Consider the following 22737-nt stretch of genomic DNA (forward strand, 5'->3'; position numbering starts at 1 on the left):
AGATATAATTACATTTTTCACCCTAAAAGTTCCCAATGAGATTAGGAGTTACACACAAAGTCTCCTTAACACCGCGCTCAGAAGCTTGCACAAGGAGCTATGCCCACTTTTCATGTGATTTCTGAAAGATGCCAGCTGCTGGCAGCCATGAAACATGAAACACAAAGGCCATGTAATGTCTTGGAACGTGTAATCTCTGCTAGCACAACCCCCCGAAGCCTCTCTAAGAATATGCATGGCCTACAAGTGTGTGCACGTTTTCCTCCAGGCACGGGAGACAGCATGGTCTTTCTCAACACACTGTTTCCAAGCTCTCCTTTACCTACGCGGGATCAGCTAAGATAAGAGAGTACAAATACCTAGGGATAAGGCAGCTTTTGAATTTCTTGTGTCATTTCGTTTGCTTTATGGCCTCTGTTGGAGTTTCTTCAGACTTTGAAATACGGTGCTGTTTCTTACAAAGACTGAAAAGTTTTAAGCTTCTTCATGTATCTTAATTCCAACCAGCTATTAACTGCGAGGGTTTATTGGGATCGCGTATTAAGGGCTTTTGGATTTGCAGGCAAATAGTTTCGGTTGCCTAAACCGACAACACATCCCTATGAGAGTTATACCTGACCTCCTCCAGGCATGGGCCGGGCAGGGCAGGAAACCCCCCAGGAAAATGGTTATATTCCCCTCTTAGGCAACGTGTACCAGTGCAAAGCAGCTACAGCAGGAGGAGAAGCACTCAATGCTCAGTCCGCTTCAGGAGAGATGGACAGAGCAAACACTTAGACACCTTATAGCCATAGTAGATACTTGATAAACAATGCCAAAGATTCTGACATGCATCACCGAGGTGAGAACCAGAGGAGGTGACAGAGGGGAAAGAAAGAACAAAAGGCAAGTATGTCCTGAGTGCACACTAAGCACCAGCACTGAGTCAACATTTGACATCAGTTTTCACTTGGTATCTGTTAGAATTCTACAAGGGAAGAAAATACAATATTATTTCTCCCATATTACAGATGAGGACACTGAAGCTCAGAGAAAATAAATAACGAGGTATTAGAGGGAAGATCGAGAATTTGGAGCTTCCAACATTACTCCATGACCTCCTATATGCAGGACGAATATTTGACTCACGAAGAAGGGGAAAAAAGAAGAGACAGTGGTAAAAGAAAGTGTGAGGAGAAGGGAAGGAAGATGGGGTCAATGCCAAAAGCACTAAGATGGAGAAAAGGAAATGGACCAAGCCCTTGTTAGCTTTCCCCACGATGTAGAAAAAGGGACTGATCTTTGCTCGCCCATCGCAGGAGCTGGGTAGGGATTTCGAGGACTGAGATAAGATTACTACAGGGTGCCGTGGGATTCCACGCAGACAGGCAAGAGCTCTGCGGAGAAGCTGTGGCGTCAGACACACCTACACTGAAATCCCAGCTCTGGGATTCCAGAGCCGTAGGACGTGGAGCAAGGGAAGCCCTCTCCGTGCCTAAATTTCTCATCTAGGGGCTGGGGATTTAGCTCAGCGGCACAGCGCCTGCCTGGCAAGCGCGAGGTCATGAGTTCAATTCTCGGTACCGGAAAAAAAAGAAATTTAAATTAAATATTTAAAAATAAATAAATAAATAAATTTCTCATCTGGAGATGGAAGGACCGAACAGGATGACCATGTGAAGACACCCAGGATGAGATGGCAGACCCTGGGCCACTGGCTCACATCCAGGCTGCCATTATTATTATTATTATTAGTTGTAGAGTTTGTGAGAAGGAAAAAAGTCTTTTAAACAGCTCAGAGAAAAACCAAAAGAACATTTAGTGACAAATGAAAATTTTATGAAATTCAAATTTTGTGGTCCACAACTGCAGTTTATGTTCCACCACTGCCACTGCTGTCCATTTCCTGATGGTCTCTGGCTGCTTCTGTGCTACAGTAGCAGAGCTCAGACCGTATGCAGCATTCTGGTGGCTTTGCAACAGTGCTCAAAGACGGGGAGGCTTTATAACATGACAGCATTTTGAGTGCTACATAAATCAGCTATGTGTGTTGACAGATATTCTAACAGATGAAACACAAAGCTTTCCCTAACTATATTCTATGTATTCAAATTTTACAGGAGGGTTTGGGAAGAAAAGGTTCTAGGAGCACTAAGCCTGGCATGCCTTATCCATCTCCCTGGGTATGACAACTGGTCTGAAGACACTCATCTATCCAAGGCTCTGAGAAGGTCTGCAATGAAGAAGACTATTGAATTCTGTTTATTCCAGTTTTGCTCAAATTTATTTGAACACAGAATGCCTCTACTACTATTTTTAAAAAAGCAATGTCTCTTAATATTCAACACCACTGCTCAGAGGAATACCCTTAGGTGTCGTTCACCACAGTGAAAGGAAGAGTGGACCATGAGTCCCACGTTTGGAGCACATGTCTTGGTACACCCAAGTCCTATCTTGACAGCCTTGGACAAATCTCAATAGATCCAAACTCACTGTCTTACTGTATGAAATTGGGATGGTGTTACATGATTGTCACCCCTCAATGAGCTGAAGTACGATCAGAGGATCAGAGGAAAACCAGGACATGGGCATTTTCTCTACACCAGCAAGGGGTCCATGGGGATAAAACAGAAGTGGGAGAAGAGGCAACATCAGTGTTAAGACATTTATAGCTTTTTCCTGAGGGACCAGGAAGAGAGCCACTGGGCAGACGCCTCTCCCTCCATGGTCACTGGAACACAGCAGTGACCTGCTGGGGGCGAGAAGAAGAGAACCCATCTTCCCATTCCTGCCCCTGCTCCAGGTCAGAGGCTCCCTGAGCAAAAGCCATGCCGGTTCCCTGGGGCCTTCCCTGGTGGGAGTCCTGAGCCCCTGCCAGGTGCATGTGCTCACCAAGGAAGCAAGTGCGGAGACAGCTTAAAAGTCTGGCCACACCACCAGCATGTTGCCTTCATAATTTAAAAAAATAATAACACAGAGAAAATTCAGCTGGCATGTCTCAGCGTGTGCCCTAATACACAGTCACCTTCTTATCTGACGTATCAGATATCACAGAGTCCCAGGCCTATTCTAGAAGGAGAGACAAAGATTGCTCTTTGGCTCCGGAGTACTTCCTCATTCTCCCTTTCTCCTTTCCACATTCCCCAAGAGGGAAGGACAATTCTTTTCTATGGCTGATTGTACTGAACAGCCTGTGAACCTGAATCGTGTTTCGGATCAGCTGGTGGAAATGCTCTTAGCCACACAAGCCTTCCCTCTTCAGAAGAAAACCCACTGGTCTCTAATTTCCTCGTGTGTCACCTGCCTTCAGACAAAGAGGGAAAAGGATTTTCTATGACATCATTTTCATCAGACTCCCAAGCCACTGTCTGGGTGTCAGAGAATGAAATTACAAAACAATAAATAAAACCACAAAACCAACACAAAACAGCAGCGGCCAAAGGCAAAAACCCACATGCAGAAACTATTCACAACACACCACGGGGCAGCAGAGAGACACCCTGTTTAACCACAGAGAGGTTTATTTTGTAGAGAGATCTGTGCAGAACTCCTCTGAAATAATGCAGGGACATCAGAGATTAAGGAGCCCTGAAAGAAGGGATGCCGGGGGATCTGAAGGGCTGACCCACGGCAGCCACAGACACCCTGGCACCCGCGGCAACAGCGAACTCATACTACCGCCAGAAGCAAGTCCTCCCAGCCCCACACCCCCAGGGAGATCCCGTGTGCCCCCGAGCCTGCCCTGGTTTTTCAGACTGCTCTATGCAGAGCAGAATAAAAATTTTCCACAGATGCCAGTTTATAACATGGAAAGATGGCCACGTGACATTGAGTCAGTAACAACAATAGCCTCAGCTGCCTTTAAAGGCTTAAGCAGGTAAGTAAGAATGGTGGAAGCAGTACTTGAATTTAGCCTTTGAGAAGCCACAGGTCAGGTGCTTCCCCGCCATTCTTCACCCAACACTATGCAAAGTCACACTTCAGGCCCCTTCAAGTGTACGGGACCCGATCTCTGCAGAAAAATACTGCCGATGCATACTGAAAGGGTAAGACTGGTATTTTCACTAAATCAGGACTTTTTTAAAAAATTGTTTCTTGATTCCTCATTAACCTTTCTAAGTTTTCCTCAGTGAACATAAACGTTATAAGTACGGGAAATGAAGTAGTGGCTATAGGAAGCTCAGGTTTCCCGGTGAAAGTGATCTTTACCGTTTTTATTCCTGAGCTTCGTTCTATGTTTTCCTCTCAGACAAAGGCACAATGTATGGGGCTTGGGGGCCTTAGCCACATACGGCAATCTGCCTTTCCAGTCTTTGTCTACCAGAATAACTTATTCAGTAGATTCATTGCGCGACATTACCTTCTCTCAAAGAGATTGTAATAACCTTGCTTCTACATCCTTCCAAGAGCTCTGCTTCTATCACACTGACAGAGGCACTAAGTAAATGCTTGGGGACAGGAAGAATCCAAAGCTGCCCACCTTCTGCAAGAAGACAGAAATAACATGGGGGACCTGAATTATCAGGGCACACAGAAGTAGGGCTCCAAACAAGTCAGGTTGCCCCTCAGGCTGCCGGGAAGCTCAGAAAGGCTAGAGACTGGCAGAGCACCTCCTTATGCACACTCAGCATCTCAGTGACTCTTGTCACCATGGGAATAGTCTTAGGAGCTGTGAGGCAAATACTGCCCAGTGATTTCAAGGGCAAAGTCTGACTGGAGAGATGGCGGCTTGACATCCGGGTCATGCCCCAATGTTCATCACCTGAGCCATCCGGACACGGCAAGGCACAGTAGAAGTTCTCGGTTGCCGCATGCTGTTGCTCTTAGCATGTGCGCTATATTTTTGGGAAAACAAAGCTAGAGCGAATGTACATTCCCATCCCAAAGTCTCTGACACACAGCTTCACAGGGTAGGCTCAATGGAAATTGTGGTACCTGTTTTGTGAGACTATCTAGCAGCTGTCAGGTGGAACAGCTGTGTTCTTACAGAGATCTTGTCACCCTTGGCAATGCACAAGTGGGACCCCTGAGGATGGCATTAAGACGTACCTCAGTGTAGCCAATGGCCTCCAGCCAATTGATGCCCTAGTGGCAGAAAGAAATACAGCCATTCAGAGATGTTTGAAAAGTTCTGCGGCTGGGGTTTCTCTCCCTGAACGAGCAGGAAAATTCTGACCTGGCATGTTACACTGGGGACCAGCAACTGGACAGTTCTCCAAGCTGGAGCTCTGAGACGTCGCTACTGTCAGTGAGCAAGTCCAAGAAGGAGAACCTAGGAACCTTCTGAAGTTCACACCTACATCCCAAAGAAGAAATCCCTTATACTTTCTCTAAAAACGTCACTCTGACCATATATTCCAGTGCGGATGCTTTTGGGGAGTTCTGGACCTAGATCCGACATCAAACAGTGCTCTGCCCTCATCTAGTGGTTGTGCTCTTTAAAAGCCTTTCCCATCTTCAGATTCTCTAAAAGGGGAATGCATACGTGATGCCCTCAGTATAAGACACAATTTATAGGCCAGACTGCCAAGAGACGATCACGCCTGCTCTGAGGCACCAGCTAACAGACAGTTAGTGCTTAACTGCTATTGGCCCCTCACCGCTCTCTGACCCACAGCAGACTTTCGGGTTGGATTTCCCAAAGTCCACTCAACTTGAAAAATTCTCTTTTAGTATTCAGCTTTTCATACCCCTCCCAACTATTGATATCTGCATCTCAGATTAATTTCCTCCAGATGTTAGTGCCTGGGCTTCTCCAAGATTCGGCTCCCCCCACTCCTGCAATGTTCCTGACCTACTTTGGGCCAGTTGTGTGATTTCTCTGATCTCATGAGTATTTCTAACACCTCCCAAATTAGTGTCATCTGTGACTCTCTTTCACATACTCTTTTCCCCCTTTTACAGATCATTAATAAAGAGGTTAAACAAGACCAGACCAGTACCACACTCCACAAATGACAAGGGGGTGGGAGGGCTGCAGTGCTCCTGGTACACCAGCCTTGGCACTGGAAGGATATAATGTAATGCAACACTCCACTAGATGCCTCCTGCCTCTGGCCCGTGGTCATTTATCACCACTGTTTGTTTATGATTTCTCAGCCAGACTCCCACTCCTGAGAATGTGGTCATATCCAAGCCAACATGCTCTGCTTTGCCAGGTAGCCCTTACGAATGCCAGAAAAAAAAAACAAACCCAAAACAAATTCTCTGCAATCCGTCCTGCTCAAGATCTTCTAGCTCAGTCCTCCGCCCCTCCACACTTGAGACCAGAGAGACGGACTGAGACACCAGTGCTCACTGCTGTCTCTGAATTCATCACTCGTACTTGCTCATTTAGATCTTTCTTTTAGCTGAAAGTCACTCTCTGCTGCAGAATGGATTAATCCACATCCAACAGTCAAGTCTTCTTTTGCAATACCCAAGAGCCAAAGTCAATTAATCCACCAGTCAAAGGTCACACCCTGGAGAGGGTGTGTTTTCAGGGCAAATATGTCTGCTGGGAAATATTTAGTTGGTTTGGGTGTAGATATGATTGTAAGAGTAAATTCCCTGCTTTGCCTTTTCTTTTCTTCTGCACTTTTTCCCTTCCCAAACTCAGCAGTCCCACAATTTCAACCATTTGCCTCAGCGAGCAGATGGAGCGCACTCTCCAGGGACCGAAGTAACACACAGGCCAGGCACCCTACTCCGGTCATCTTGTCTGGTCCCCGCCTCGGCCCTGCACAACCTCCTCCAAAGGAGGAAATGGAGAGGCAGCGGCCACACCTCCAAGGTCACTCAGTCCAGCAGTACTGGATCCCAGAATACAAACCCAGGCGTTCCTGAATCCAAAAGCGCACACTATTAGCTAATCACCACACTGTCTCAGTCTTCCAGAGATGAGCAGTTCTTCATCTTCTCTGAGTCACGCTGGCCCCTCTGAGCATGCGTTGGGAATCACAGATGCTCTCCATCGAGTAATGTGCACATATCTGAACTGGCATCTGTTAACTATGTCAGCAGATTTGTAGATGCCTTAGGGCCCATGGACATGAGCTTAAGAATCTATATACTGCCCCAAATTCCTTCAGGGGAGAAACTGTACTTAGCTCGCTGCTTTGATGCTAGTAGTAGAATAAAGAAATATTTTTTGAATAAATTACTGATTGCAAGGATTGTAGGTAGGCTGTTCAAGCTGTAGCTCTAAGGAGTAGTTTAGCAGTCTGGATAGAAATTAAAACTGTATACCTAGCTTCCTGGGCAGCGGTGAAAAAGAAGAGGAGAAGGAAGAGGAGAGAAATTAAGAGATGAGGGGGTGATCATGGGGACAGAGATAAAGCAAAGATAGCACACTTTGTCCAGAAATTGACTGAGCAACCAGAAGCCAAGTCATTGTCATGGTAGTTCTGCATATCTCATAGCTACTCTGGTTACTTCTTAACTCCTGAAAGAAACTGCTCAGAGCTTCTTCAAAATGGGAAATCAATCATCATGAGCAGCTAAAATCTCATGAGGCACCCGTTCACTGACAGAATTCCTAGTGCACGGTGATCTTAGGGGGATTTCTGGAGCTAACGACCTTGTCCTCTAGTCTCTAGAACATATTCAACCTCCTACAATTTCTGGGGCTTTGCTTTTCTACAGAAAAATACATCTCTCAATGATTACTGGTTTTCCTTTGTAATCTTTGATATTCAAGTACTTTCCTTTTTTTTTTTTTTTTTTTTTTTGAGAGCTCAAAAAGCCACACAGTCTTGAAGTCAGACTTCAGCCATGTTTTAAACTTACCAGCTTGGACGTTACTGTAGGAAGAAGCCAAAGACTCCACTGATGATGGGAAACAGCATAGGTCAAAAACCTACCTTGCTCTGGACCAGCCTAACTGGACATGTGGAGAACCAGAAGTCTGGATTTCTATTCAGTCCCCTGCTCCCCAACAATGGCCTGACGCAGCTTTGCTACCGACACTCAAAATCTGGAAGCATTCTCAACATCGTCCCTGTCTGATCTCCCTGGCCAAGGCCACTGGCTTCACTTTCTGGTCCTATCCACAATTTATCCCATGCGAACTACCCCCGGCTGGTTCCTCACCAGAACTATCAATTCTCTAACTAATGATGAAACGCTATTTTCCTGCCATGGACATTCACTCTTTACACAGCAGCCAGGGTTGTTCTACAACATAAATCAAATCACATCATGTCCTTGCTTAAGATCCTCTGACCTCTGCTCATTTTTCTTGGGCTAAAGTCTAACCTTTCTACTGTGGCTAAGGCTGTGTGTGATCTGGCCTCTTTCCTCCTCCCCATCTTTATCGCTGTTTTGTGCTGCACCCAGAGTTTCAAGGTCCTCTGGCCCGTGAAACTCTTCCCATCTCCAGCACTTTGTGCACCTGTCCACAACTACTTCCTGAGCACACACCTTTAAGTGGTACCTCTTGACTATTCCACTTTCAAGATTTGGTTTAAAACTCCCTTCCTCTGAGAGATCCTTTTCTTAAGTAGGTTCCTCTTGTTTATATCCGTATCAGCCTGGTTTCCACTGAAGCAAATGATCAAAATGTGTAAGATTACTATGCATATTTTTCACTATTTATGTTTTTGTCCCTATCAGCTACATGGTAAAATTCATAGAGTAGGAATTAAATCTGTTACTCATCTTTGATTTTTTAGTATCTAACCAAGAGCTTTACTACCGGATAAAAGAATTTATAAATAAATAAACAATGAATGGGTGAATGAATGAGTGTATAAATGAATATCTAGCAGACAATGGCACAAGGCAGAGAAGTGTCAGCTGTTCAGTTATGTAAGATCTAGAGTAAGTTAGGGCACTAGCAGTGATCATCTTGAACAGGAAGTGTACAGGAAAACCTCCATTTTTATTGAGCCCAGACCTCCCTCCATGACTTGTTTCCTAGCCGATGGTTTCTCCTTTCCAGCTACCCAGACCCTGTTTGCTGAGAGAAGGCAAGGAAGGTATGAACTCCTTAGTTCCAGTGAAACATCTCCTTTCTTCTATTCTTCCGGAGGGGAGCCACACCGGGCAGGTACAGTGTCCCTTCCAGACCTAATTCAGTGTGTGACACCCTCTTCCCGTAGCTCAGTATTCTGGGACTCGCATTTGTGCTCACAAGAACTGTCCACATGCCGGCAGCAGACAGCTATAATTCTTCATTTTGAACAGGATGCATCCACTATCATCACGGCTTCATTCCAAACTTGTTAATGCCACATCTGTATTTTTATGAATTAAGTGCTAAAATTTACATATGCTTTCAATGAAAAAAAAAAGATTTATTCCTTTCTAGTGGTTTAAGAAATAAAAATGATCTTGCACTCTATGTCTGCTCAATTACAAGAGTTTGTGGTAGGCGCTCCAACATCCAAATGTCAGGGCAGACGTGTCACCGAATCTCACAAAAGTGCCTTTATGTGGGACCCCACTTCCCCATCTCATTGAATATATAAATGAAGGAAAGCCAAAGCTCCTCCTGGGGGTTTAAGGAAAGCACCTTCATTCAATGGTGATGAAGAGTTATTTGTTGACACAAATGATTGCCACATCAGATGGATTTTCCCAAAGGACAGTGATGGCGAATTGAACAGCTGCTCTTCCTGTATTTTCACAAAGTGAGATAGAAAATAGAGTTAAGGCTGCAGAGCACATTTGCGCAGTCAGATGCCGGGAGTGGGGTGGGGTGGTGAGAGGACAGTGGTGTGACAAGCACTGCATGGATGCTCAGGGGAGCAGCAACATGCTGGAAATGTGATCCCAGGGAGTCTGCAGAAGAGAACTAGAATAGTAATGTGAGGGGGTAAATTCTAGGCGTAAGAACACACGGGTGTGTAGGAGCCCAGGGAGAGGGGGACCAGAGAGAAGCCAAAGGCAGAGTAAAGGAATACATGGTAGCTCTAAGCAGCACGGTTTGTGTAATGCACGTGACCCAGTGCCAAATGAAAATGTGGGGCCCTTTGTTTAAACATTACTAAGAATTTCAAGATGGTAACAGCAGAGGTTTAAACTAAGACTGGGGCCTTGCAAATGCAGGTCCCGTGCACCGCACACGCCACACTCTGCTAAAGATGGGGCTGGGCATGAGGTTCAAAGGGGGAAAGGCGGACTCTCGGGCCGGTCAGTGCTCTTTAGAAAAGCAGACTTTCCAGTCCACACCACTCTCAGAAAAAATCACTTTTGAATGATCACAGTAAGGCAAATAAATCATATCTGGGTGTAGTATCCAGAAGTGGCAAAAAAGGGAGGAGTTGTCGCAATTGTTATATGAATTCAAATTTGTTGTAAATTTTAAAGCAACTTCTACTATATTATGAGTCATGTCAGCACCAAAACTGCAGATTCAAGTAGAGCCTCCTGATGCTATTATGAGCATATTACTGATGCCTATAAAATACCATGTTGTAATGTTTCTTTTATAAGGGTCATAAATCAAAACATTCCAAACAGTTAATTTTTAATGTACTACTATTATCCATCTTTAGTTATAAATTTAATGTGTCCTAAGGCTTCACAGATTGTAATGCAACTCAAAACATGTAAAGGCTTTTCAAAAATAGGTTTCCCCAGTATCTCATTATTTAAATCCTTAAAGATATCATTTTAAAAGCCTAAGGATATCAGAGCAAACTTGTGTAAAGGAGTTATAAAAAAGATAAGTAGATTTCCGTAGAAGCCTATAAAATTTATTGCAACATATTAAAGTAAGATTACATATTGACTAATTTTCTGAGGACACTGCTTTTTGTTGTGGGGAGTATTCATACAGAGATAAAGGAGATGATGCTTAACACTTTGTCTACATTTGCCCTGAGCAAGTGAGATTTTCTGAATCTGAGTGACAGTTGCATCCCAAGGATGATGACTACCAGGACCATATCTTGGGAAACAGCATGGAGGGTGTCCTGAATCTTGTGAAAGAGCAATAAAAATCTTTAGCATTCAGGAAGAGACACAAGGCAGCCTAGCACCCTAACACATGCCTTTGACAGAAGTGGCTTCTTGTAAGTACAAGCCACGCTCCTCAGGAAACTGCCAACTCAAAAAACTTCCTTGGCATACCTATGTATGCACGCTTTGGGCAGGTTTCCCAAGTTTGCTTTTCAATGTTATAAACCTCTTTCTTCTCACCTAATACTGTCTTACGTCAATTTGCGCTCTTCTTAGCTTCTCTGTATGAGAAGCCTCACACTGACAAACTTCCCTTTGAAACACTGCATCTAGAAGTGTTAATTCCAGCACTATTTTCCCCTTTACCCAGGAAAGAGAGGAAAGGTGAGCACTCAGACGTGAATATGAAGGGGGTCTTACCAGTGGCAAATGGATCTGGGGTTATACGTTTACTCCATGGAAAGATGTTCTGTCTGAAAATGGACTTCCATATATTCCCTGCAATACTAAAGACAGCCGTGTGACCCAGTCTTGAAACTCACAGCAGATTCAATGCAGAAGCGAACACACACAAGTTTCTCGTTATAATTCTGAAGTGTCTTGTTGTAGGGGGTAAGATTTGAGGACAAGCACATATTTTTCCGTTACTCCCAAGAACTGTTTCAAACGTGTTGATTCTCCAGCACTGTGACATTTCATGTTTGTCCCAGAAAAAAAGAACTGTATGGGGAATATTTTCCAACCAGAAAAATTTACCCTGGCACACACTCTACCCCATCCCTTGTTCTGAACAAAATGTCATGTGCAATGTCATCAAGTTCGATAGTGTATTCCACGTAACCACACGAACATTCAACTCCAGGGAGTGTGTGACGAGGTGTTAAATATCTAGCCGTACACAGGTGAGCTGCAATTCCCAGCCACAAAATCTGCTAGAGTTCAATGTTCCCTTTATACCGGTGTTATAATTACATGTCCCACTATCAATTATAATGCAGGAAGGACAGAAATGGGTTTTTAATAGCTAAAAATCAGTTTTAAAAGGGCAAATTCCTCTGTGAAACGGAATGCATGTAATTTATAAGGCAAAGCTACCTAGAAGATCAAATTTTAAAGCAACAGGTAAAATGCTACTAGTGAGACCTACCGATAGTAATATATCTATTCATTTAAAGAGTCACAGTTACCCATTTGCCCGTACTATGACTTTGATCTTTTCATTTTCTTCAGAGCTGCCATGGAAGAGAAAACAGAATCCCTTAGACAGCTTCTTGAAGATGATACTTTAAGCTCCATGAAGATACGTATTTTTATTTTCCTTATTCCTTGTCAAACATTTGGAACAACCAAAAGGATACGAGAGTCACATCACACTGCCATATCTGGTAAAAGCGAACAGTCAGCTGAAACCCACGCCTGGTGAATTGTGACAATTTCTGAGTCAACAATCATGCCTTACAAAACGTGTACACATCCTAGTAAGGGCATAGCTTACATTTTAAATAACAAAGAAACATATGAATCGCACTAAAACCCAGTCCCAACAAAGCAGAGCAGTAATGTGATTGGGGTAGGAAGGTGAGGAGGATGGACGGGGCTCTTGGGAAGGGTCAGGGCACGCGGACATTCTGCACTCACAGAAGACAGTAGCAAACACGGGACACAATCACAAACATCAGCCAGCACAACTCAGCACACACACGATGCAACACTAGAATGCAATCATTTCTTTTTTAGAAAAATGATAGAAAAGATGGTTTCTCACCCCTCAAAACAAAACTGGAACTTTGGTTTACAGGCCCGGCTATGCCCATATGCCCTCCTCGTCATCCTGCGGCCGGCCCGAGGTGGGGAGGTGTACAAAAAGGAGGGGAGCACCAGAATGAAAGAAGAGAAGGTTAGTCACACCGAGATGCATTGGAAAGGCACATGAATCTTCACTTTGTTTTTTTCATCTTAAAGAACGAGGACACAAAAAATCCATAGTTATTTAAGTTCCACACCACTGACTCGTCAAATGCATAACTGAGTTGTACATCTACGGCAAGCCCCACACAAAAACATTCCACCCACCCAGCTCTTACTTTTGTCAAGGTTGGATTAGGAGATTAAAATTAGACTACATTAGCAGATGATTTTTTTTTTTTTTTTTTAGAAAGCATGCAATTCGAATTGCCCACGCCTAAGGAGTAGATTAAACCTTTAATGCAAGCAGAGAAGTAATTATAGTAATCAAATACCCTTAATTTCTCTTAAGCTTAAAGTATCAATAAAAGCTGAAGAAGAATTAAAGAAAAAAATGAGCTCCATCTACTTGGTTGGCACAAATATCACATGCTATAATTCTTATTAGTTATTTCACAAAGGCTCAAACGTACTGTAATCTTATTTGTCAGGTTGCATTTTTCGTAGTATTAAAGAGAACGTGCACGCCATGAAATGATTATACATTTACATAAAGTTATTATACACTTGCATAAAACGACTATACATTTACAAGCAAATAAGTTTAAAAGACACAGTGTAAATTTTCAATTTAGCGGAATGCTTGTAGAAAGGAAGTTTTATTTAACATTGTGTTCAACTATCAATACACTGAAACTAATTTGGTCTGGATTCTGGTTGAAAATGTTTCCAAAATGGATCTGGCTACTTTCCTCTTGGCTTAGTGATGAACAAGCAGGAAAACTTAGTGTTTGAAGGCAGAAGTATATCTACCATTATAATACGCACACTTTGAACAATCTTTTCTGTTTAGCGGGTGGATCAAAACAAAACATTTAAGACTGACTGGTCCATATCCTGAGTTCACACAAAATCTGGGAGCAGGGTCATTTAATAAATCCCCAATGAAACCAGATTTTTGCTACAATTTATTTCTTTGTTTCAAAAACCAGCAATAGGAAAAAAAAATAGCTTGGAATATTTTCTCACATTTAGATTCTTCTTATTAAGTTGTTATAATATTAAGTTGATTTATCTGAAAAGGCCAACATTTGACTATTTTTCATCTAGAAAAACAGCAACTGCATTCAGTCCAACCAAGTCTTGCCAATAAGCCGAGATAATTTTTATCTACTCAAGGATTTAGATAGATGGTCTTCAGACTGACTCTCGATACAGTTTTTCTCCTTTGTATCTCTACCTTATTTCATACATTTGAAGATACTATTCTGAAAAGAGGTCCAGAGGGTATAGCAGACTGCTGAAAAGATACGTGGCCCAAAGATAAAGAACTTGGATGGACTTGAATTACTCAAGGAATTTACAGAAAATCAGCACGAATTTTTACTTAACAGTTTAGGTAGGAACGTTTTGGGAAAAAATGAGGTACACTGCCGATTTTGGCAAAATCTTCTTATATGAAAAGTATCTGTCTACTTGTTCCTAAACAGTAAGTCCTTCTGCCAATAAACTTCCCTTTTCTCTATATGACTCAGTGAAAGCATATTTTTATATTCATTGAACCCCCCTCTGTCTCTGGAGAAAAGCAAAGTTGATGTTCCTTTTCATATTAATGAAGGAGGAAAGTCCACAACATGAGATCCCAGAGTATCCATATGTGGGCTTCAGGGAGTCTAGCCACCCCTGAAATTCAATGCAGAACGTTGTTTGGTGTGTGTGCAAATATATTTTTCTGTATAGAGGCCCTGGCTTTCATCACAAGGTTCTTGACCCCTGAAGCTGCTGCTGTAGGAACACTCCAGGCACAGAGAGAGGCTATGATTTACCAAAGTCACAGAACAAAATAGGAGGCTTTCACAAAATGTAGCACACAGCCACTGCTGACCGCTTCCTAAATGGCTGTAAAATAACTTTCCTTGCAGAAAGTTTCAGTCTGCATTTAAAACATAACAAAAAAAAACCCCACTAACAGCACATATATATGTAGTTTGTTCCAAATCTACTCATATGGGGTTTAAATTTTAAAAAAAGAAAGACAGAAAAAAGGAAAAGCCACTATCACCAAAATCTGCCATTGCTTTCTTAACAGTACAAGGTGGTCTAATGCAAATTACTTTGAGCAAATTAAATATATTAAAATGTGGTAATTAATTATGATTGAAACAGACAGGAGTTGTAGCTTGAAAATATACACTGCCAATATCACTACTGTTCCTAGTTCACCATAGGAATAGAAGGAGCTCCCAGATGTCGAGGGTTATTAAAAACCAGATGTTGAGATCGACATCTTGTATGCTGGTGAATAAAGTAAAGAAATATGACAGTCCAATATAAACTTTGCTAAACTTAACATGGCAGAAATGTGGATAAATTCCTTGTGTGAACTCAGAATATTATGCATTTTTAAAAGGCTTTAGTTTTTAAAGAGTAACAAATTTTTAGAAAAAAAAAAAAAAAAACAGAAAGAAAATCATGGTCATTTCTAGTCTGTAGAGTTCAAAATATAAACATGAATTGATCCTCCTTATCAAGTGATTTTGGTCAGAGTGAGTGTCCCTTTGGGGAATAAAAAACAAAAATGCAGGCACTAATCACAAAGGCAGCTCGAGGTCTTCCAAAGGGCCACAGCTGTCTGAATTCTCTGCTGCCTGCATCCTACTAAGGAAATATTAATTTATTCAGCATTCTCACCAGACAGAAATATAAATCTGAGGACCAAAAATAATAAGGAACAGGTAAGTGTCACTTGATCCCTAACTTCATGCTAAGTTACTCAGAAATACCTGGTGTTCTCAAAAGTATCTATCAGGTCCAAGGGAATCCATTTCTTTTCTTTTTCAGTATCTAAATCTACTCTGCAGTGGATGCTGCCTGGTGTTTGATCCCGTGTGCAGCCTTTGTGAGTGATTTCTCTGCCAGCAGTTGCCAAAATATCTGGATGGTAAGAAGGCCTTCAGTCCGCCAGTCATCTGCGTGCTTGTGTCCACAACATCCAAGGCTGGGACTGTCCAACGTGGACCGATGCTCAGATCAGAAAGACCACAAAACAGCAAGTTCTGAGGAGGGGAGGCCTACATATCAAATCACCTCAGCACATATCTACAGCTCCAGGGAGGATGTGACGGACAGGAGGTCTTGAGGGAAACCTGGTAGTCCAAGATGCTGGGACCTAATGGATTATGTAAATACTGAGATAAAACAAAATTCCTCACTGGAGGGGCTGCTTACTACGCCTATGTTGAGGACAAGATTTAAAGGTAAGGGGAGTGAGTCACCACTGCCAAGAGACTTGCTGTGGGGGCTGTTTATTAACCACAAGGAAGCTCGGAGCAGGAACTGTACAATCTGACTTTATACATAGCCCAAAGTAAAATAAGCCTTTAGCTGATCTCTGTTTGGAAGCCTTAGGTACAGCCAGCAGGCAAACCCTAGGCCATCACTGGATCTGGCTTTTTTTTTTTTAAAGTAACTGCAATTCTCTTTGAGTTGATAGTCTGCTTTTTTCCCCCTTAACACTGGAGGACCAGGTTCCTAGTGGGGACATTACTCTCACATGCATCTTAGCTAGAAAGGAGGTAGAAATCACAAAAGCATCACATTCAAATGGCCTGTTGCCTCTGTGGGAGCCTAGCTGCTGTCTGCCAGGAAGTTCAGCCTGGCTTCTTTGGAGGACATTCGCTCTGGCTGTACCCAGATCTGTCGCGGCCAGACCTACCCACAGCCTCACTTCGGTTCCTAACTTAAACCCCAGCACTCTGCAAGCTTTGTCCATGCGAGTCACAAAAGTAGGGCCACAGTGTGGGATTTACAATATGCCCCGAACTTGGGTTCAACCAATATAGATCCTCCGGGCATTTTCAACTGCAGGCTTGTGCAGAGCAGGAAAGGACAGGCGTGTGAAGGAAAACAACAGGCTTCAGGGTGAGCCTGGAAAAGAAAGGCACAGCACCTCATCGGGTACCAAGTATTCTCCTAGGTTAAGTCCGCCAGTCTAAGCCTTCCCTCTAGAGAGCGTCCTTTCACGTCTCCTGCCTCCTCAATGCTTAGCCCGTGGATGGATGTCTGTTTAAGAGATGAGGTGGACTTTTAAGTGACTTATGTTTGTTACAGCCTGTGGAGCTCATGAGAAGACATGTCTCCCAAAGCACAGAAGAGTGCTAGCCAGGTACTGATACCTGTCTCTGGCTCCATGTAGATATAAATGCTAGCTTATTTCAGATCTGAACAAGGAAAACTCAGCACTTATCCGAGCTTCCTCTAGGTCAGAGAATGCAGACAGCTGCCTGTCCTTCCTCACTGAGTCTCACTGTGACCCTGATACACAGGTGTCAGATAGCTGTCTGCGGACCTGGGCAGGAAGGCTCGGGGAGGAACATTATCCAGTAGCCCATCAAGGACACAGGGTCAGGAGCTCTGGAGCCAGGTCCAATTCCAGTCTGTCTACCCACAAAGCATACTCTTCCACATCTGCCAAATGAACTGTGAAGCCACAGAAAGAAAAGCTCATTTGGACCCCAAATAACGTGTGTTGGTTCTGAAGTTCTAGGAACCCTACCCTGCTCTCTTATCAAGGTGGTGAAGATCTTGATTGGAGGATGACGATAGAACTCAAACTGGGTCCTTCTGGCTATTGGGAGGAAGGTTTCTCTCAGGCCAATGGAAGCTGTGCACACAGACATAGCAGCAGCGCTCCTCCTTAGAATCTTAAGGTCCTGAGGGAAGTAGCCACCTCCACTTCCTTGATATTGCCTCATGGAACCTCAGATCTGGGAACTGAACAAATACAGTTAAACCTTGCTACTCGGTTGTTTTGAAATTCATCCAGTTTGGTACTTGAGGCATTCAGATGAAAAAACTTTGTCCTGGTACTCAACATATCAGCCAGAACTTAAAGGTGCTGACTGCCTCATGACTTGCTACCTTTTCCAGCTGAACTGATTTGCTTAGTACTTGCCGCTTTTGGTATTCATCACACCTCACGGAACACGCTAAGGAAGAGTACCGAGGCACCAGTGTCTTTCTAGACCAGTGACTACGGAAGGCTCTGTTCTCGCTCACTTGAGTGACTGGACTCCCCGGAGAGTGCTGCTTGGATTTGAGAGTTCTGTAGAGTTGCCAAGACTGCTGACCACGTTTCCTCAGAATCACTTCTCACCCATTCTAATGTGCTAGCCACATCCCTGGCTTATTCTCCTAACCCCTACTGGTACAAGCTGAAACTTCACTGGCTGGGGGAGGAGAAGACAGGTGTTGTCGATATTTTAAAAGACACACTGGGGCATTTGGCAGGAAACAGGCAAAGACTAGACAGCCTGTGCAGCCTGGGTTGGTTCTTCTCAGCAGGTTCACCTTAGGAGGACGCCTTGAAGGAAGGCAGCCATCAGAGGCCTCTTGGCCAATCTACTGAAAACATTATAGAAACGCGGCAGTGGCCTTGTCCTTCATTCTAATAAACATATTTAGATGCTTTCTCAGTTTGGTTTAGTAGTGTCATTACCAGAAGACTTAAAGACACTAGATTGCCATTTCCTTCAAGCAAAAGGAATTCTGACAAGCTGGTCCTTGGAGCAGGTGCTAGCGCTGTCAGCTGAAGGATCAAGATGCCCAGCTGAAAACGGAGCTGCTAGAGGACACCACACTGGCCAACAGTTATTGTTGGGAGCTTAAAGTCAGCATCTGTTAAGAGCTGAGCCACTGCCAGACAACCGTAAAAATGGACGAGAGTGCAGACAGGCTTTATTTTTGCTCCTTCATCCATCAGTCATTAACACTTGGCTTTGTTAAACACAGAAAAAATTGTGTTTTTAATATGACTCTGGTTCTACCATTTCTTAATCGGTGGGCCACCAAATCTCCTAGCCTTTTGACTCTGTCTCCTCAGTTGCTTAAAAAAGGAAATGGGACCGTATGTCAACTCTGACACGTCATATGGTTGCTGCGAGAACGAACTTGGAGAATGTAAATGGAACCACTTTGTAGCTGTGAAGGACTTACACGAACATAACTGGGTGCTTTATTTCTCTTGGTAGCCTTCAAGACTTTGCTACTATGTATTGCAACAAATTATTTGTTATTACACTAACATCAACAGCAAAATGGGACATATAAAAATAATCGGGGGGCTGGGGATTTAGCTCAGCGGCAAAAGCACCTGCCTGGCAAGTGCAAAGTCGTGAGTTCGGTTCCCGGTACCGGAGAAAAACAAAAAAAAAAAACAAAAACAAAAAAAAAAATGGGGTAGTGTATAAAATCATTCTTAAATATTTTAGTATCTCTGGGCTGTCAGAGCTAGAGTTTATTCAGATTATTGATACATAGATGCCCAAAGTGGAATTTTTACAGTGTAATTAATACACACATAGGGTGATCTGTTTTGGAAATGGCTAACAGAATGGGAGTGCACCCAGTGTACGGGGAAAGGGTGTTTCCCACTTCCGTTTCTCTGTTCCTTTATCTTTAGAGACCTGTGAGCACCTGGAGTGTGTGAGTAAACATGATCCTCAGTATAGCAGTTCAAGAAAAAAAAAGAGAGAGAGAGAGAAAGGCAATTGTGTCTAGCAATATAAAATGTATTTCATTGCTTCCCAATATTTTAAGGTTGGCCACCTCCTTTCAATGGAGGAGCTAAAGTGCTGCCTCTGAGACAAACGTGCCTGGATTAAAGCAGCACATTGAAGAGGAATCAAGCCTCTGATGTTGCCAGCCTGAGTTCCATCTACAAGCCTGGGGTAGAGGCTGGGTCTGAAAACCCCTGATGACTCAGAGATGCTGCAACAAATCTCTTAATGAAATCCTAATACTACAAACAGCGTGTAAAACCTACACAAATGAAAGTGGAAAGAAAAGGCTACTTTACCCAAAACAGAGTAAGACTGAAATCTTTCATAGGCTCAAGCCTCCTTTCAGGAAAAAATCCTTTTCTAACCAGAGGATCCCAGTGCATTAGGTAGCTCTGTCTTTTTCTCCTACACAACCACCATACCTGGTAGGGTTTATCACATCTGCCCTCGAGTGCTTGCATGTGAGGATTGAACACTGCACCCACATTAAGGGATTTGGTAATAACCTGATTATCCGTACAGCAGGATTCCCCACGCTGCACCCCCTCTGGAAGCCTGGAATGGCTCTCTGAGCAAGGAACTGGTGCGGAGGAAGGAGGAGCTAAACACCTCCCACAACAGCAGTTTGGACATTTCCATCTCTACCTGTGCCTCACAGAGTGTTTACTCTTAAAAACATGCAAACAAACCAACTGCCACCTTTGTTTCCCAGTGGTGAGAAGTCACAGAGACTGTTTGGGTCATGTCTGAGTGGCTTTGCGGGTTTTTAGTAGCCCTTTAGGGGATAACGAAAAAAGTGACATCTGTGCTATTTCTTTCATATACTTGTGATTAAAAATCTACTGTTTTAAACACAGTATCTCCTACATCCAGTGGTACTGGAAAAAAGGCAAATGGCTCAGGGGCGCTTTTGGCAAGTGGACGTGAGAATATCGCTGGCCCCAGTTCTGAGAGGACTGGCACAGGACTGGCAACACGGAAACTCTCTGAACCCTTCTCCCACCTAATAAACATCAGTACCAACATGAAGTTTCTTCATGGATTGTTGAATTCAAAGGCTTCGGCCCTACGTGAAGCCAAAATTCAAGGTTTCTTCCAGGAAATGGGCCATGAAATCAAATTTGAAATGCCGAAAAGAAAGAAATCTACCATCTTTCATTCCGGCAAGCTGTAGGCATACTATCTTGGACGGAAACTGATATTAAAAGCCTAAGACATGTAACTTTTCTTATCAGGTTACTGTCATAGAATACTAGAAACTTTTGGGTTTCTGGCTGTTCTGTATCGGTACTTCAGCAAGCTCTGCTAGACGATGGTTAATTTTTCTTCTATATACAAAATGTGAAAATATATTTACATGCATACATTTATATATAGGTGTATATAATGTATATTCAAACATGCACCCAGGGGAAGCTAGGGAGAGAAACTTCTAGTTAAATATGATCTTGTGAAACTCTTCCATATGTGGAAAAGTCCTGAGTCCATCTGACATGCAGCAATACATACATATATACACACAGGACGCTATGTATACATTTATCCCACATTCATTTAACCTCAAAACATAAAATAAATTCTTTTTTTCCTTCCTAACCAAAAGCTAGGAATAACAGCTCTACGTATAGAATCCGTCTTCTCGGGGCAACAGAGCAAGTTAAACCCTTCATCTGTTTGTTACAGTTTAAAGGGCTTCTCTTTGGCTAATCTGCTGGTGAGAGCACAAGGAAAGCAGGGGATCAAGCATAAGGCCCACCCTGCCTTTCACAAAGGGGCAGAGGAGCAAGGAGCTCAGGGCCTTGGGCTGGCGTTCTGAGGAGTCCTGGAGCCTGGGATAAGTAGCCAGGACTGCTTCATCCTGCAGGTGAATAATAGAATTTTGCCAACTTTTTGCAGACCAAACACAAAGTCAAGATCCCAAGGAAGAGGAGGAGGGGAAGGAGGAAAACAAGTAGGTGAGCTCTACCCGATAGAAGTGCAAGCTGGAATCACATGGGGCTGGAGATGACTCAGTGAGGGCCTGCTTGTGGATGTGGCTGGAAGTTCCCATCCTGTGGGAACGCTCTGTGGAATACAGACTAATGCTATCTGGGAGCAGGTACTTGAAGCTCAGATATGTGCTGCATAAGGAGAGGCTGGAGAAGATAGGACTCTGATTTTATTTTCTTGCTTGACCTTAGGGCCCTTCAGCCGGTAGGAAGAGGGGAGAGAGAATGTTTTGGGACCTGAAATCTTGAAATCAAGGCAGTAAGTGCTATCGCCTCTTTGAAGCAGAGCATGGTTTTAATCCTCTGTACGTCAGACTACATGTAAGAATCTAGAGTCCATAAACAGAAATAAAAAACAGATTTCCATAATCACTGTGAGTTAGGTCACCGGGATCATGTTATTGTATCTTGAAATAAAATCTGTGTATCTGTCCCATAACCCCCAGTTTGAAAAGAAGGCCAGATCTTGGCCTGAGTTCTTCAGTGACCAAGCTATTTGATGGCTTAAGGCAAAATGATGTATGTTTCAAGTAGAATTCTAGAAAATTTTCAGCAGAAAATGGGAGTGGACATTCAGCGCTCTGATGCATGTCCAGGGGTACACTCTCACATCTCAGCCAGGAGTCACACATGCCAGGACCACAGAGTAACCAGGGGCAGCCAAGAAAGGGCCAGTGAGCACTATTTATTTTATACTTGCAGATTCCGGAAGCTGACAAGTGCAGTAGACGATGATTACATTTGTGCAATGAATTTTATAGGACTAGATCAGTGGGACAGAGCCTCTAAAATTAAGAATGCCCAGTGGAAAACTGAGCTTCTGCTAGAACATGGGCACTGCCTGAAAGTATTGCCCACACCCTGGTGAATGGAGGGCAGCTGCTGGCAAGGTGGAATATGTTTCATCTGGCTTGGCGGGTCTTGCCTGCCCCAGGCCCTTGATGTGCAGAGGCTCATGGGTGAGTGAATAAGGGAATGTGGTTCCCAGCAGTCCATTTCCAAGAGCCTCCTGTGAGCTAGAGCAATTTCTCTCCACTGCTGGAGGATCTTGCTCCTGGGATTCCAAGGCAGTAGGGGAGTTTGCAGAAAGCCCGTTTTCACTGACAAAAGAATAGCAAGAGTAGAGAATAGACAAGAGGAACATGAGAAGTGTGTGTATCTTTGCGTGTGTGTGTGTTTCTGTGTGTGTGTGTATCTGTGTGTCTGTGTGAAAGGAATAGACACAAAACAGAAGAAAAGAAATAAAGACAACAAAATCTGGGGCAAATGAAAAGAGATCTGATAAGATAACATTTTAATCTAACTTTGGGAAGTAAATCAAGATAAAATGAAATTTATAATTCAATGTAGAAAGGAAAGCACATATTTTCATTGTAGAAAAAGTGGCTATGATTTAGTCATGCAACTGTAAGTACATATTA

General features: G+C 43.3%; 1 protein-coding gene across 10 annotated transcripts in view; it reads right to left on the reverse strand.

Annotated features, from left to right (window-relative positions):
- Erc2 (ELKS/RAB6-interacting/CAST family member 2) overlaps positions 1–22737 on the reverse strand; it is a 963719-nt gene that overhangs the window by 155843 nt on the left and 785139 nt on the right. For 2 of the 10 annotated variants that reach the window (XR_001234567.1, XM_013515690.1), the window contains exon 19: positions 12629–12694. The exons of the other annotated variants lie outside the window; for them this stretch is intronic. Coding sequence is in view for 1 of the 2 variants with exons in the window: in XM_013515690.1 (XP_013371144.1) it covers positions 12668–12694 (27 nt within the window). In the remaining variant the exon portion in view is untranslated. The remainder of the gene's footprint in view (positions 1–12628; positions 12695–22737) is intronic. 10 annotated transcript variants of the gene reach the window in all.

Source organism: Chinchilla lanigera, unplaced genomic scaffold (genome assembly GCF_000276665.1).
Source record: "Chinchilla lanigera isolate Chin_1 unplaced genomic scaffold, ChiLan1.0 scaffold00029, whole genome shotgun sequence".
Classification (NCBI taxonomy): Eukaryota; Metazoa; Chordata; class Mammalia; order Rodentia; family Chinchillidae; genus Chinchilla; species Chinchilla lanigera.